This window comes from Mobula birostris, chromosome 8 (genome assembly GCF_030028105.1).
Source record: "Mobula birostris isolate sMobBir1 chromosome 8, sMobBir1.hap1, whole genome shotgun sequence".
NCBI lineage: Eukaryota > Metazoa > Chordata > Chondrichthyes > Myliobatiformes > Myliobatidae > Mobula > Mobula birostris.
This window is the reverse complement of record NC_092377.1, coordinates 128,204,849-128,218,158: the sequence shown is the minus strand read 5'-3', so window position 1 is coordinate 128,218,158 and position 13,310 is coordinate 128,204,849. Positions and strand designations below refer to the sequence as shown.

Genomic DNA, 13,310 nt, shown 5'->3' with positions numbered 1-13,310 from the left:
GGCAGAGGGCGCGGCGCCGTGCCGGAAGGACGCGGAGCGGTGGTCGGCCCAGCTTGCTGGCGGGCGGCAGTAGGCAGAAGGCCCCGCGGACCGGAGTTGGGCTGTGTGACCGTCGGCGGCGGCGGCGAGAGCGGAGCCATGATGGCGGCTACCGCGCCCAGGAAGATCGGCGAGGAGAAGATGAAGGAGATGGAGGCGGAGATGGCGCTGTGAGTGGGGAGAACTCGGGCCAACCCGTATCGACGTGGGGACGAACCCGGCACCGAGACGGGAGGCAAACCGAAGCCCGCCACTTTCCGGGCCCCTGCCACTGTTTCACCCCCACACCCCAGCCGAGACCAGAGGGTGGTGGGCAGGGCTGTTCAAAACGCTCCTAGGCACATGAATGTATTGGAATTGCTTTATTACTGTCACATGCAGTGAGAAGTTTGTCTTGTATACAGTTCATACAGATTAGACCATTACACAGTGCATTGAGGTACAGCAAGCTAAATAGTAATACAGTAATTCAGAATAAAGTGTAAAAGTTACCGAGAAAGTGCAGTGCAGGTAAACAATAAGGTGCAGGATCATAACAAGGTAGATTGTGAGGTCATGAACCTATCTTATCGTATAAGAGGTTCGTTGGAAACTGCAGGGTAGAGATCTGCTGGTGTGTCTTAAGGCTTCTGTATCGTCTGCCTGATTTGGGGGGCGGGGGAGAGAAGAGAGAATGTCTGGCATGGGTGGGAGCTTAGATGCTGGCTGCTTTCAAGGCATTGAGAAGTATAGACATAGTCCATAGAGGGAAAACTGTACAGTAACAATAATAAGTTAGTATTCATGGGTTTATGGACCAATCAGAAATCTGATGACGGACGGGGAGAAGCTGTTCCTGAATCATTGAGTGCAGGTCTTCATAACTCCTGTACCTCCTCCCCTGATGGCAGTAACAAGAAGAGGGCATGCCTCGGATGGTGAGGGGTCTTAATGAAGGATGTGCCTTCTTGAGGCATGGCCTCTTGAAGATGCCCTCGAGGATGGGGAGGGTTGTGCCATGACAGTACTGGCTGAGTCTGGCAGCCTCTTGTGATCCCGTGCATTGGAGCGTAAACACCAGGCAGTGAAGCAGCCAGTCAGGAGGCTCTCCGCTGTACGTGTGTAGAAATTTGCTAGAATCTTTGGTTACTTACCGAATCTCTTCAGACTTATAATTAAGTCCCTGAGTTACCCTGTCGTAGGCAGTTGTCGGTCCCAGGGGATCATGGGTTCGTGCTTCTGGTGGACTGTGTCCTCTCCTGGGCGAAGATTTGAAAAACCGGCTGTTGCCCATGCAGTGGGTTCCCCCTCTCCACATCACTGATGTAGTCCAAGAGAAAGGCTAGCGCCGATACAGCTTGGCACCAGTGTTGTCGCAGCGGTTGCCAGAGTGAAGTTGTAAACAATATCAAACTGTCTTAGGGACCCCGGCTCTGGATTTCTTCCTTGGGGGGGGGGGGTTCCCATGGCACATGGCAGCGGAGGTTTGAACTCAGAGTTTCCCTTCTAGGCAGGCTGCCGTCCAAGGTTGACGGGCCCCCACCTGCCCGAACCCTGAGTAACAGATACAACAACATTCGCAAGAAAAACGTAAATTACGTATGAATTGTGCTCAATTTTTACAAGAAAGAATGCCATTATAAATATCAGTCAATGTAGGGAAGTTATGGAAACTATGATGATTAAAGAAGAGGAACTACTGGCGCTTTTAAGGAATATAAAAGTGGATAAGTCTCTGGGTCTTGACAGGATATTCCCTAGGACCTTGAGGGAAGTTAGTGTGGAAATAGCAGGGGCTCTGACAGAAATATTTCAAATGTCATTAGAAACGGGGATGGTGCCGGAGGATTGGAGTATTGCTCATGTGGTTCCATTGTTTAAAAAGGGTTCTAAAAGTAAACCTAGCAATTATCGGCCTGTGAGTTTGATGTCAGTGGTGGGTAAATTGATGGAAAGTATTCTTGGAGATGGTATATATAATTATCTGGATAGACAGGGTCTGATTAGGAACAGTCAACATGGATTCGTGTGTGGAAGGTCATGTTTGACAAATCTTATTGAATTTTTTGAAGAGGTTACTAGGAAAGTTGACGAGGGTAAAGCGGTGGATGTTGTCTATATGAACTTCAGTAAGGCCTTTGACAAGGTTCCACATGGAAGGTTAGTTAGGAAGGTTCAATCGTTAGGCATTAACATGGAAGTAGTAAAATGGATTCAGCAGTGGCTGGATGGGAGACACCAGACAGTGGTGGTGGATAACTGTGTGGTGGATCACGTTGGAGGCCGGTGACTAGTGGTGTGCCTCAGGGATCTGTACTGGGTCCAATGTTGTTTATCATATACATTAGTGATCTGGATGATGGGGTGGTAAATTGGATGAGTAAGTACGCAGATGATACTAAGATAGGTGGAGTTGTGGATAATGAAGTAGGTTTTCAAAGCTTGCAGAGAGATTTAGGCCAGTTAGAAGAGTGGGCTGAAAGATGGCAGATGGAGTTTAATGCTGATAAATGTGAGGTGCTACATTTTGGTAGGACTAATCAAAATAGGGCATACATGGTAAATGGTAGGGCATTGAAGAATGCAGTAGAACAGAGGGATCTAGGAATAATGGTCCATAGTTCCCTGAAGGTGGAGTCTCACGTGGATAGGGTGGTGAAGAAAGCTTTTGGTATGCTGGCCTTTATAAATCAGAGCATTGAGTATAGGAGTTGGGATGTAATGTTGAAATTGTACAAGGCATTGGTAAGGCCAAATTTGGAGTATTGTGTACAGTTTTGGTCACCGAATTATAGGAAAGATGTCAACAAAATAGAGAGAGTACAGAGGAGATTTACTAGAATATTACCTGGGTTTCATCACCTAAGTTACAGAGAAAGGTTGAATAAGTTGGGTCTTTATTCTTTGGAACGTAGAAGGTTGAGGGGGGACTTGATAGAGGTATTTAAAGTTATGAGGGGGATAGATAGAGTTGATGTGGATAGGCTTTTTCCATTGAGAGTGAGGGAGATTCAAACAAGAGGACATGAGTTGAGAGTTAAAGGGCAAAAGTTTAGGGGTAACATGAGGGGGAACTTCTTTACTCAGAGAGTGGTAGCTGTGTGGAACGAGCTTCCAGCAGAAGTGGTTGAGGCAGGTTCGATGTTGTCATTTAAAGTAAAATTGGACAGCTATGTGGACAGGAAAGGAATGGAGGGTTATGGGCTGAGTGCAGGTCGGTGGGACTAGGTGAGAGTAAGCGTTTGGCACGGACTAGAAGGGCTGAGATGGCCTTTTCCGTGCTGTAATTGTTATATGGTTATATGTAGTGCAAAGTGGTCCTGGTGTTGCTATACTGAGATACTGATTAGGGTTGTGCTGATTGGTTCAAGAACTGAATTGTTGAAGGGAAGTAGCTGTTCCTGAACCTGGTGATGTGGGACTTCAGGCATCTGTATCTCCTGCCCGATGGGAGCTGCGAGAAGGTGGCGTGGCCTGGAAGCTGGGGATCCTGTGGATGATTGGGAGGGATGTGCCCCGATTCATTGGGCTGAGTCCACTACTAACTGCAGCTTCTGGTATTCCTGCGCCAGACCGTGAAACAACCAGTAGCCCACCTGTATAAGTTTGTTAGTGTTCAGTGACAAGCCCAACCTCCTTAACCTCCGTCTGTCCCTGCACGTTCAGTTTGCTGGACCACACTGTGTTGTGAGCAATCAGGATAAGTAGATCCGTATCGGGCAGAGTCCACTGGCATCGTGTGGTCAGAAAGGAAGGGCCCATTCCTCTGCTGCGTTGTCCTTTGTTCTGGAGGTGTAGCCGCACTGATTCTCCCCTCCTCACCCCCACAGCTTTGAACAAGAGGTGCTCGGGGCCCCGGTCGCCAACCCGCCTGCAGCCACAACAGCTTCGGAAAGCGTGCCTGTGGCAATGATACCGGTTCCTGTCGCTCGCCCGATCATTGGAACCAACACCTACCGGCAGGTGAGGCGGGCAGGGGCCGGGACTGGGGTGGGTGTGAGCAGGCTCACGTGCGTGTTGGCTGTGAGGGAGCTTTCAAGATGCTGTCACCTGTGGCTTGTGAAGGCCATTCATACCTACCCTCCCTCATCACGTGGTCATCAAACAATCAGTGTTCTTCGCTTCTTTTTGATCAAAACTGTTTACGAGAATAATGCTAAAAATACTCAGCGCGTCAGGCAGTTTCTGGGGAGAGAAGGAGTGAATGATTCGGGTCTAAAATGCAACATAAAATGCTGGAAACACTCAACAGGTCAGGCAGCAGCTGTGGGGAGAGAGGAAATATCAATGTTATAGGGAAAAGGTCAAAAACATTAACTGCTGAAACATCAACTCCATTTCTCCCTGACAGACTTCGATTGTTTTCAGAAATTTGTTTATACCTGAGATGTGAGACTTTTAACCGTTTCTCCGCCCAAAGACACTGCCTCACCTGACATGTGTTTGCACCATTTACTGCTTTATTTTAGAGTAAACTTTTACTGCTCAGGTCCCTTTTATATCTTTTCCTTCTCATCTTTAACCTATGCCTGCTCAATTTACACTCCCCTAACCGAAGGATGGTCTCACTCTGTCTGGTGTCCAGTCTGTACTGGTGGATAACCAGGCATGGTCTTGCCTCTCTGGTGTCCAGTCTGCACAGGTGAATAACCAGGCATGGTCTCACTCTGTCTGGTGTCCAGTCTGTACCGGTGGGTAACCAGGCATGGTTTCGCTCTCTCTGGTGTCCTGTCTGTACCAGTGGGTAACCAGGTATGCTCTTGTCTCTCTGCAGGTACAGCAGAGCCTGGAGGCGCGAGCTGCAGCTGCTGCCACGGTTATGCCTCCCAACGTGGGACCGCCGCCGCCCTTTGTGGGGCCAGGTATGTGGGCTCAGCCGAATCACCTTCCCCTGTCTGCATGGGATCCCCTCTCCCCAAGCACCAGCTATTCCATCAGTCTGCCTCCAGAAACCAGGTTCAATCCCAACCTATAAACTGTGTGTTTGTGTGTCTGAGATCTGTCCCCCAGTGAGGGTTAGTATGAGAGTGGAGTTTGCACGTTCTCCCTGGGACCCCATGGGTTTTTCCCGGTGCAGGTTGGGTGGGTTTATCAGCTGCTGTGTATTCTACCCTCTCACCCCACTTCATGTGGGAGAGATCCTGAATCTGGAGGAGGGTGGGTGGGAATGTTGGGGAGGATGAAGTGATGGTTGGCACCTGGTGGAATGGCTTGTAAAGCTTTGTAACCAGAGCACCGAGGGGACGGACACACGAACGCGCCCATGCACTGCCAGAAGTCAGAGTCAAACACAGGCCTCCTGAGAAGAGTGACAGAAGCTTTACCCACTAAGCCGCAAGCCTGGGATCTGCGGCTACGGGAAATATCGCTGGGAGACAGAGACAGGCTCAGCGGCTGCATTGTGTTCAGTTTCCGGTTGGTTTCTGGGATCTTGCACCAGTAAAACACTTCACCCTCTGCACAGTTAGATCCCACAGGCAGCTCACACCTCACCACCCTCTGCAGCACTTCATCCTTGCCACCCTTCACTGGGGGCTCTGTCCTCACTGCCCCTCCCTCCTCACTGACCTTTCTATAGTGCAGCACTCCCTAACCGCCGCCTCTACCTCCACGCTTCCTCCTCATTATCCTCTCCCGCAGCACGCGCTCCCTCTGCACTGAAGTGGAGGTGTTCACTGTCGTGCTATCGTCACAGTTTCATGGGGAAGTGAACTGATTCACTCGATAATGACAGGGTTAGAGATGCCATCACTGTTTCTACAGAAACCACTGCTATCCAGTTATGGGTGTCTCACAGAGTCCCTCTCCCATGGTTCTACCTTCTCTGATTCTGTGTGTGTGTCTCTCTCTTTCCACAGCAATGCCTCCCCCGAGACCTCCCTCCATAATGCGCCCAGTGTTCGTACCGCACGTGTTACAGAGACCAGGTACGTGAGCCACTCTGTCGTCAGCACCCTGATACAGAGACTGTTTCTGCCCCCTACCCTCCCCTCCCCAAATCCCTGGATTGAATCCCAGCCTCACTGGCGATTCATCTGAGTGTTCTTAATGCCTCCCTTGCCTCCTGTTTTCAGCAGGTCCACGAATCCCACCCATGCGACCCCCGCCGCCCCCACCACTGATGGGTTCTCCGATGCGGACGCCCCCTCCGCTGATGATGGGCCACCCGATGCCCCCTCCCCCTCCGATGGGGCCTCTGCCGCCCGTAAGTTTCAGCAGTGTGAGTATACAGTTATTATTTTTTTGGAGCTCCTTCACGCGTCCTGCTCGTCTGCCGCAGGGAGATCCCACCCCCACTGCCCGCCGTGTATAGGTCCCCTCCCTGGCGATCACCCAAGCCGATCTGGTATTCAGTGACATTACCTCAGGATCAGAATCAGCTTTGATATCACCAGCATATGTCATGAAACTTGTTAACTTTACAGCAGCAAATACGCGACAAAGATAGAAAACAAATACTGAATTACAGTAAGGATTTAATATGTCTATTAAATAGTTAAGTTAAAGTAAGCAGACCAAAAAGAACAGAAATAAAAAGAAGTGAGGTAGTGTTCACGGGTTCAATGTCCATTTAGAAATCGGATGGCAGAGGGGAAGAGGCTGGTCCTGTGTCACTGAGTGTGGGCCTTCAGGCTTACGTCCCTCCTTCCCGATGGTAACAGTGAGAAGAGGGCATGTGCTGGGGGTCTTTAATGATGGATGCCACCTTCCTAAGGCACTGTTCCTTGAAGATGGAGGCTAGTACCCATGATGGAGCTGACTAATTTTACAAGTTTCTGCAACTTACTTTGATCTTGTGCAGTAGCCCCTGCCCCGATATCAGATGGTGATGCAGCCAGTCAGAACTCCCTCCACTGTAGAAGCTTTTGAGTGCTTTAATTGACAAAACTCCGAGTGAGGTACAGCTGCTATCTTGCTTTCTTTACAGCTGCATCAATATGTTGCGTCTAAGTTAGGTCCTCAGAGCTAATGACACTCAGGAACTTGAAATTGCTCACTCTCTCCACTCTGATCCCTGTGCGAGGATTGGTTTGTGTTCCCTCGTCTTACCCTTCCTGAAGTCCACGATTAACTCTTTGGTCTTGCTGATGTGCGCAAAGTGTTGTTGTGACACCACTCAACTAACTGCTGTATTTCGCTCCTGTATGTCCTCTGGTCACCATCTGAAATGCTGCCAACAACAGTTGTATCATCAGTACATTTATAGATGCTGAATGAGCTGTGCCTAGCCACACAGTCATGGGTGTAGAGAGAGTAGAGCAGTGGGCTAAGCACATATTCCTGAGGTGCATCAGCATTGATTGTCAGTGAGGTGGAGATGCTCTTTCCGATCCTCAAAGATAGTGGTCCTCCGGTTAGGAAGTCAAAGATCCAGTTGCAGAGGGAGATTCAGAGGCCCAGGTTCTGTAGAACTGTAGGAATGATGGTGTTAGATGCTGTAGTCAATAAACAGTATCCTGACATGGGTATTTGCATTGTTATCTGCATTTATTCCCCATGCCTGCGTCTATATGGGTCAGACCACACTGGGAGCACCGTGCACAGTTCCAATCTCTGTATCCCTGGGTCAGACCACACTGGAACAGCCATGCACAATTCCAGTCTCTGTCCCCAGGTCAGATCACACTGGGAACACTGTGCACAGTTCCAATCATTTGTATCCCTGGGTCAGACCCACATCAGGAGCACCGTGCACAGTTCCAGTCTCCGTATCCCTGGCTCAGACCCACACCGGGAGCACCGTGCACAGTTCCAGTCTCCGTATCCCTGGCTCAGACCCACACCGGGAGCACCGTTCACAGTTCCAGTCTCCGTATCCCTGGCTCAGACCCACATCGGGAGCACCGTGCACAGTTCCAGTCTCCGTATCCCTGGGTCAGACCCACACCGGGAGCACTGTGCACGGTTCCAGTCTCCGTATCCCTGGGTCAGACCCACATCGGGAGCACCGTGCACAGTTCCAGTCTCCGTATCCCTGGGTCAGACCCACACCAAGAGCACCGTGCACAGTTCCAGTCTCCGTATCCCTGGGTCAGACCTCACTGGAACAGCCATACACAATTCCAGTCTCTGTCCCCAGGTCAGATCACACTGGGAACACCGTGCACAGTTCCAATCATTTGTATCCCTGGGTCAGACCCACATCAGGAGCACCGTACACAGTTTCAGTCTCCATATCCCTGGGTCAGACCCACACTGGGAGCACCGTGCACGGTTCCAGTCTCCATATCCCTGGGTCAGACCCACACCGGGAGCACTGTGCACGGTTCCAGTCTCCGTATCCCTGGGTCAGACCCACATCGGGAGCACCGTGCACAGTTCCAGTCTCTGTATCCCTGGGTCAGACCCATACCGGGAGCACCGTGCACAGTTCCAGTCTCCGTTTCCTGGGTCTGACCCACACCAAGAGCAATGTGCACAGTTCCAGTCTCTGTATCCCTGGGTCTGACCCACACTGGGAGCACCGTGCACGGTTCCAGTCTCCGTATCCCTAGGTCAGACCCACATCGGGAACACCATGCACAGTTCCAGTCTCCGTATCCCTGGGTCAGACCCACACCGGGAGCACCGTGCACAGTTCCAGTCTCCGTATCCCTGGGTCAGACCCACACCGGGAGCACCGTGCACAGTTCCAGTCTCCGTATCCCTGGGTCAGACCCACACTAAGAGCACCGTGCACAGTTCCAGTCTCCATATCCCTGGGTCTGACCCACACCGGGAGCACTGTGCACGGTTCCAGTCTCCGTATCCCTGGGGTCAGACCCACACCGGGAGCACCGTGCACGGTTCCAGTCTCCGTATCCCTGGGTCAGACCCACATCGGGAGCACCGTGCACAGTTCCAGTCTCCGTATCCCTGGGTCAGACCCATACCGGGAGCACCGTGCACAGTTCCAGTCTCCGCATCCCTGGGTCAGACCCACACCAGGAGCACCGTGCACAGTTCCAGTCTCCGTATCCCTGGGTCAGACCTCACTGGAACAGCCATGCACAATTCCAGTCTCTGTCCCCAGGTCAGATCACACTGGGAGCACCGTGCACAGTTCCAATCATGTGTATCCCTGGGTCAGACCCACACCGGGAGCACCGTGCACAGTTCCAGTCCCCGTATCCCTGGGTCAGACCCACATCAAGAGCACCGTGCACAGTTCCAGTCTCCGTATCCCTGGGTCAGACCCACACCGGGAGCACCGTGCACAGTTCCAGTCTCTGTATCCTCAAGTCAGACCCAAACCGGGAGTCTCTGTATCCTAGACAGACATTGAATATGTTCTGTTGACATTTCAGTGTGTGATTGAAGGCCCGTCCTTGGATCTTAACAGAGCTGTATGTTCACATGTGGGGCAGGTACAGAGGCCGAGCATCAATTTTAAAACTAAGATGTGTTTCCAGGTTCGTGGGTTCAGAGAGTGGAACGTGTTACATAGATGGGGAGGGTTAGAGGCTGTCACGAGACAGTTTGGATTGTAGGGGCTGGAGGGGTTACAGACAAAAGGAGGGGTGTTGGGGTAGGAGTATCAATGGACGGGGAATTAAGGGGAGGGGTTCAGAATGGAGTAAATTTGAGGGTGGGGTGGGGTGTGTGGAGATCCATTTCCGGAGGATGAGGGGGTGGAGGGAACTCGATCGGTGAGCGGTTGCAGGCCCTGCTTCAGAGATAGATATCGGACAGGAGATGGGGACTAACTGCCTGAGCAGGTACGGAGCGGCTGGTGTAGCCATGATGGGCTGCAGACTCTGCAGGATGAGTTGGTAGGGTGAGGGCCCACGGTGTTGATTGACCTGTTGACCACTGCCACCCCCTTCAGGTCACCCACCTGCCCCCGATGATGCCCGTACCCCAGCCGGTGCTGCAGCCGATGCCCAAGGCCAATCTCACCATCATCCAGGCCGCACCCACCGTCTACAGACCGCCACCTTCCAAACCCAAAGAGGTGAGTGCTCTCTGTTCCTCTCTGCTACCCCCACCTCCACCCCCCAGTCCATCTCCGCCACTCTCCCCATCTGTAGCTAATGCGTCACCTTGTCTCTGTCACCCCTGCCCCACATCCCTGTCCCCCATCCTCTCTGCGACTACCACATGTCACCATACCATCTCCATCATCCCATTAGGCTCCAACCCCCACCCCATCTGCAGCTAACACATTACTTTGTGTCTGTCATCCCCCCCCCCCGTGTCTTCAGTCCCCACCCCACTGGCGGTTAGCACACCGCTCCATCTCTGTCACCTCTCGATCCTGTTTACAGCTAGACACCCCCTTCCTCTGCCCCTGTCTCCATCCCTCCCATATCATGGGGTAACACACCCCTCTGTCTCCATGTCAGTCCCCACCCCATATGTGTCTCCAACAGCGCTGTCTCCATTATGCCTTCTCATTTCCCCCACACGCCCTGCTTTCTCTTACTCCCTCCTTGTCTCTGACTCCCCCTAATTCTCCAACATCCACCTTCGGTACCCCACTCTTCTCTCCACACCGCTGCTCTCCTGCCTGTGTGTGAGTGCTGTTGATGTCCCTCTGTCTCTGTCTCTGTCCCTGCAGGTGGAGATTCCTGAATCCCACCACCCTCCCCAGCCCGAGGAGAAGGAGCCTCTGCCCTCTGAGGACAACCTGATCGGACCCAGCATGCCCGAACCTGAACCCCCGCACGAGGTAAGGATGGTGTCCGAGACCACAGTCACTGCCCTGTGACCCTTGGGTTAAAGAGAAGTTGGGGGGGGGTAGGAGGAGGAGGAGGGAGAATCAATCAGCCAGGGTTCCCGCTCCATATCACTTCGTGCAACTTTGTATGAAATGATGGCTTTGGACTTGGTTGACGTGCCTCATTCCCACAGGTTGGAGAGGTGGCCACTGAAGATAAGAAGAAGAACAAACAGGAGAAGGTGAAGAGGTGCATCCGCACGGCTGCAGGAATCTCTTGGGAGGATCCCAGCCTCCTGGAGTGGGAGAGTGGTCAGTGACACTCCCCCGACCCCTACACCCCTCTCTGTCTCTGTGACTCCCACCCTTCCCCCTCTCTCTGAGCCCTTCTGACCCCTACAACCCTCCCCACCTCTGTGATCCCCTCCAGCCCCTAAACCCCTCCTCAACTCCATGACCCCTCTGGCCCCTGCATCCCTCCCCGTCTCTGTGACCCTGTCCGGCCCCTCCACCCCTCCCTGGATCTCTGAGCTCTTCTGACCCCCTACACCCTTCCCTGTCTCTGTGACCCTCTTTGGCCTCTGCAACCCTCCCCGTTTCTGTAACCACCTCCAGCTCCCAGACATTTCTTTATCTGATTGAAGAACATGGGGGTTGGGGTCCCGATGATTTTAAAAGGAGTGGGAAACGGGGTCCTGGTGGGTTTAAAGGGAGTGGGAAGCAGGGTCCTCTTTGGTTTAAGGGGAACAGGAAGCGGGGTTCTGGTTGGTTTAAAGGGAGTGAGAAATGGGGTTCTGGTGGGTTTAAAGGGAACGGGAAACGGGGTCCCAATGAGTAAATGTGTAACATGATACCATCACCCAGTGATCCAGATTCTGGACCATCTGTGACAGGGAATAGTGGGATATTGGATTTTTGGTAATTTTACTGCACTGCCCACACAACTTGGTTATGATGGTGGTGACCTGCAGGGTCCTGGCTGTTTACCAGTGCTAGGGGCTACGTGTAAGGTTCACCAATGTAGTCTCGGTCATTCCAGATGACTTCCGGATTTTCTGTGGGGACCTTGGGAATGAAGTGAATGATGACATCCTGGCTCGAGCTTTTGGAAAGTACCAGTCATTCCTGAAGGCTAAAGTCATCAGGGACAAACGGACGGGCAAGACAAAGGGCTATGGCTTTGTCAGCTTCAAGGACCCGAACGACTACGTCCGTGCCATGCGTGAGATGAACGGTGAGTTCCCTGCCCAACCCCAACAGGCACAGATGATAGCGGATCCAAACCATGTGGAAAGAGTCACAGGCTGGGATCTAATCCAGGGGTTCAGGGGTTTATATATTGAATAACAGAACCCTGGGAGTGGTTTACAGGCGGGGGTCTAATACAGGGGTCAGGAGTTTATATATTGAATAACAGATCTCTGGGAGTGGGTGACAGGCTGGGATGTGATCCAGGGGTTCAGAGGGTGGTGCGGTTTATATAGAATAACAGATCTATGGGAATGGGTTACAGGCTGGAACTAGATGCAGGGTTTGGGCTTGGATGTCTGCGGTTTGTTCCCTGATGTCCTGGTGTTGTCCCCTCTCCAGGAAAGTATGTGGGGAGCCGTCCCATTAAGCTGAGGAAGAGCATGTGGCGAGACCGGAATTTGGATGTGGTGCGGAAGAAACAGAAGGAGAAGAAGAAGCTGGGTCTGCGGTGAGGAAGGGCAGAGGGGGTGGGGTGCCTCGTGTGAGGTTGGGGGTCCCGCCTCAGCTCCATCCTCTGTTGGGCTGCAGGACCCCGCCTTCTTCTGCACCACCACCCCGGACAACAGGGTGCGCTGGCTGGGCACTAGGACCCTGAGCTGCCACGTAAGGAGGCCTCGCCTGCCAAACACTTCCCACACCTTCCCAGGTTCCCGTGGGATCGGGCATCTCCACGGCTGACTGAAGGGTGGCTTCTCCCTGCACTGGACTGATGGGGTGGGTGTGGCTGCTGGATGGGGTGGTAGAGGGGTGGAGTTGAATTCTCCATGGTCCTGCTGGTGTGGGATGGTCCCAGTTGTAAATACAGACAGACATGGGTACCACACACACAGGCATGACACAGAGAGAGAGAGACACGCACACACAGAAACAGGTACACATGGATACAGTGAAACACAGAAACATACAAACATGGAACCCCCATGCCCAGACCTCTACTCAACACGCATGGGGTATACAGAGTCACATACTCACTGTCTGACATGGCTCATCATGAATATTTGCTACTGTTTGTTGGCTATCAATATATAATTTTCTGAGAGTTTCTAATCTGGTCTCTTTTTTTTCCCATTTGGGCTTGGGCTGGCGATGGGGTGGGTCGGCGGAGGGTGGAGACAGGTCAAGGGTGACACAAGGAGGGTCTGCAGTCGGGTTGGTGTGGGAGGAGGGAGTGGGACAGTATTGCAGTTGGAGGTGGGAACATGTATGAAGAACGTTGCCTTTTCATTCAGGCTTATCTGTTTATCACTTTGTGCTTTCTGCACACTCCATCTCTTTTCCTCTGCCACCTCCTGCCCTGCACTGTCCCCATCCTCTTTCCACACCCTGAGACCCCACCTCCTGTGAGTCGCCGTCCCATCACTCACTCCTCATGCCGTACCTGAGGTCCCTCCTCCCTGGATTA

At 52.4% G+C, this 13,310-nt stretch overlaps 1 protein-coding gene across 3 annotated transcripts; it reads left to right on the top strand.

The window, feature by feature from the left end:
• rbm42 (RNA binding motif protein 42) lies at nucleotides 1–12,947 on the top strand. 3 transcript variants are annotated; one of them, XM_072266210.1, is made up of 10 exons: nucleotides 1–209; nucleotides 3,849–3,981; nucleotides 4,793–4,880; nucleotides 5,877–5,945; nucleotides 6,096–6,238; nucleotides 9,827–9,952; nucleotides 10,559–10,669; nucleotides 10,852–10,969; nucleotides 11,697–11,891; nucleotides 12,248–12,947. In XM_072266210.1, the coding sequence occupies exons 1-10, from the start codon at nucleotides 139–141 to the stop codon at nucleotides 12,358–12,360; spliced, it is 1,167 nt and encodes a 388-aa protein (XP_072122311.1). In that variant the 5' UTR covers nucleotides 1–138; the 3' UTR covers nucleotides 12,361–12,947. The 3 variants fall into 3 exon arrangements, with proteins under 3 accessions (XP_072122311.1, XP_072122312.1, XP_072122310.1); XM_072266211.1 differs by having other exon boundaries at nucleotides 6,093–6,223; XM_072266209.1 differs by having other exon boundaries at nucleotides 10–209; nucleotides 6,093–6,238.
• Nucleotides 12,948–13,310: the final 363 nt, after the last annotated feature.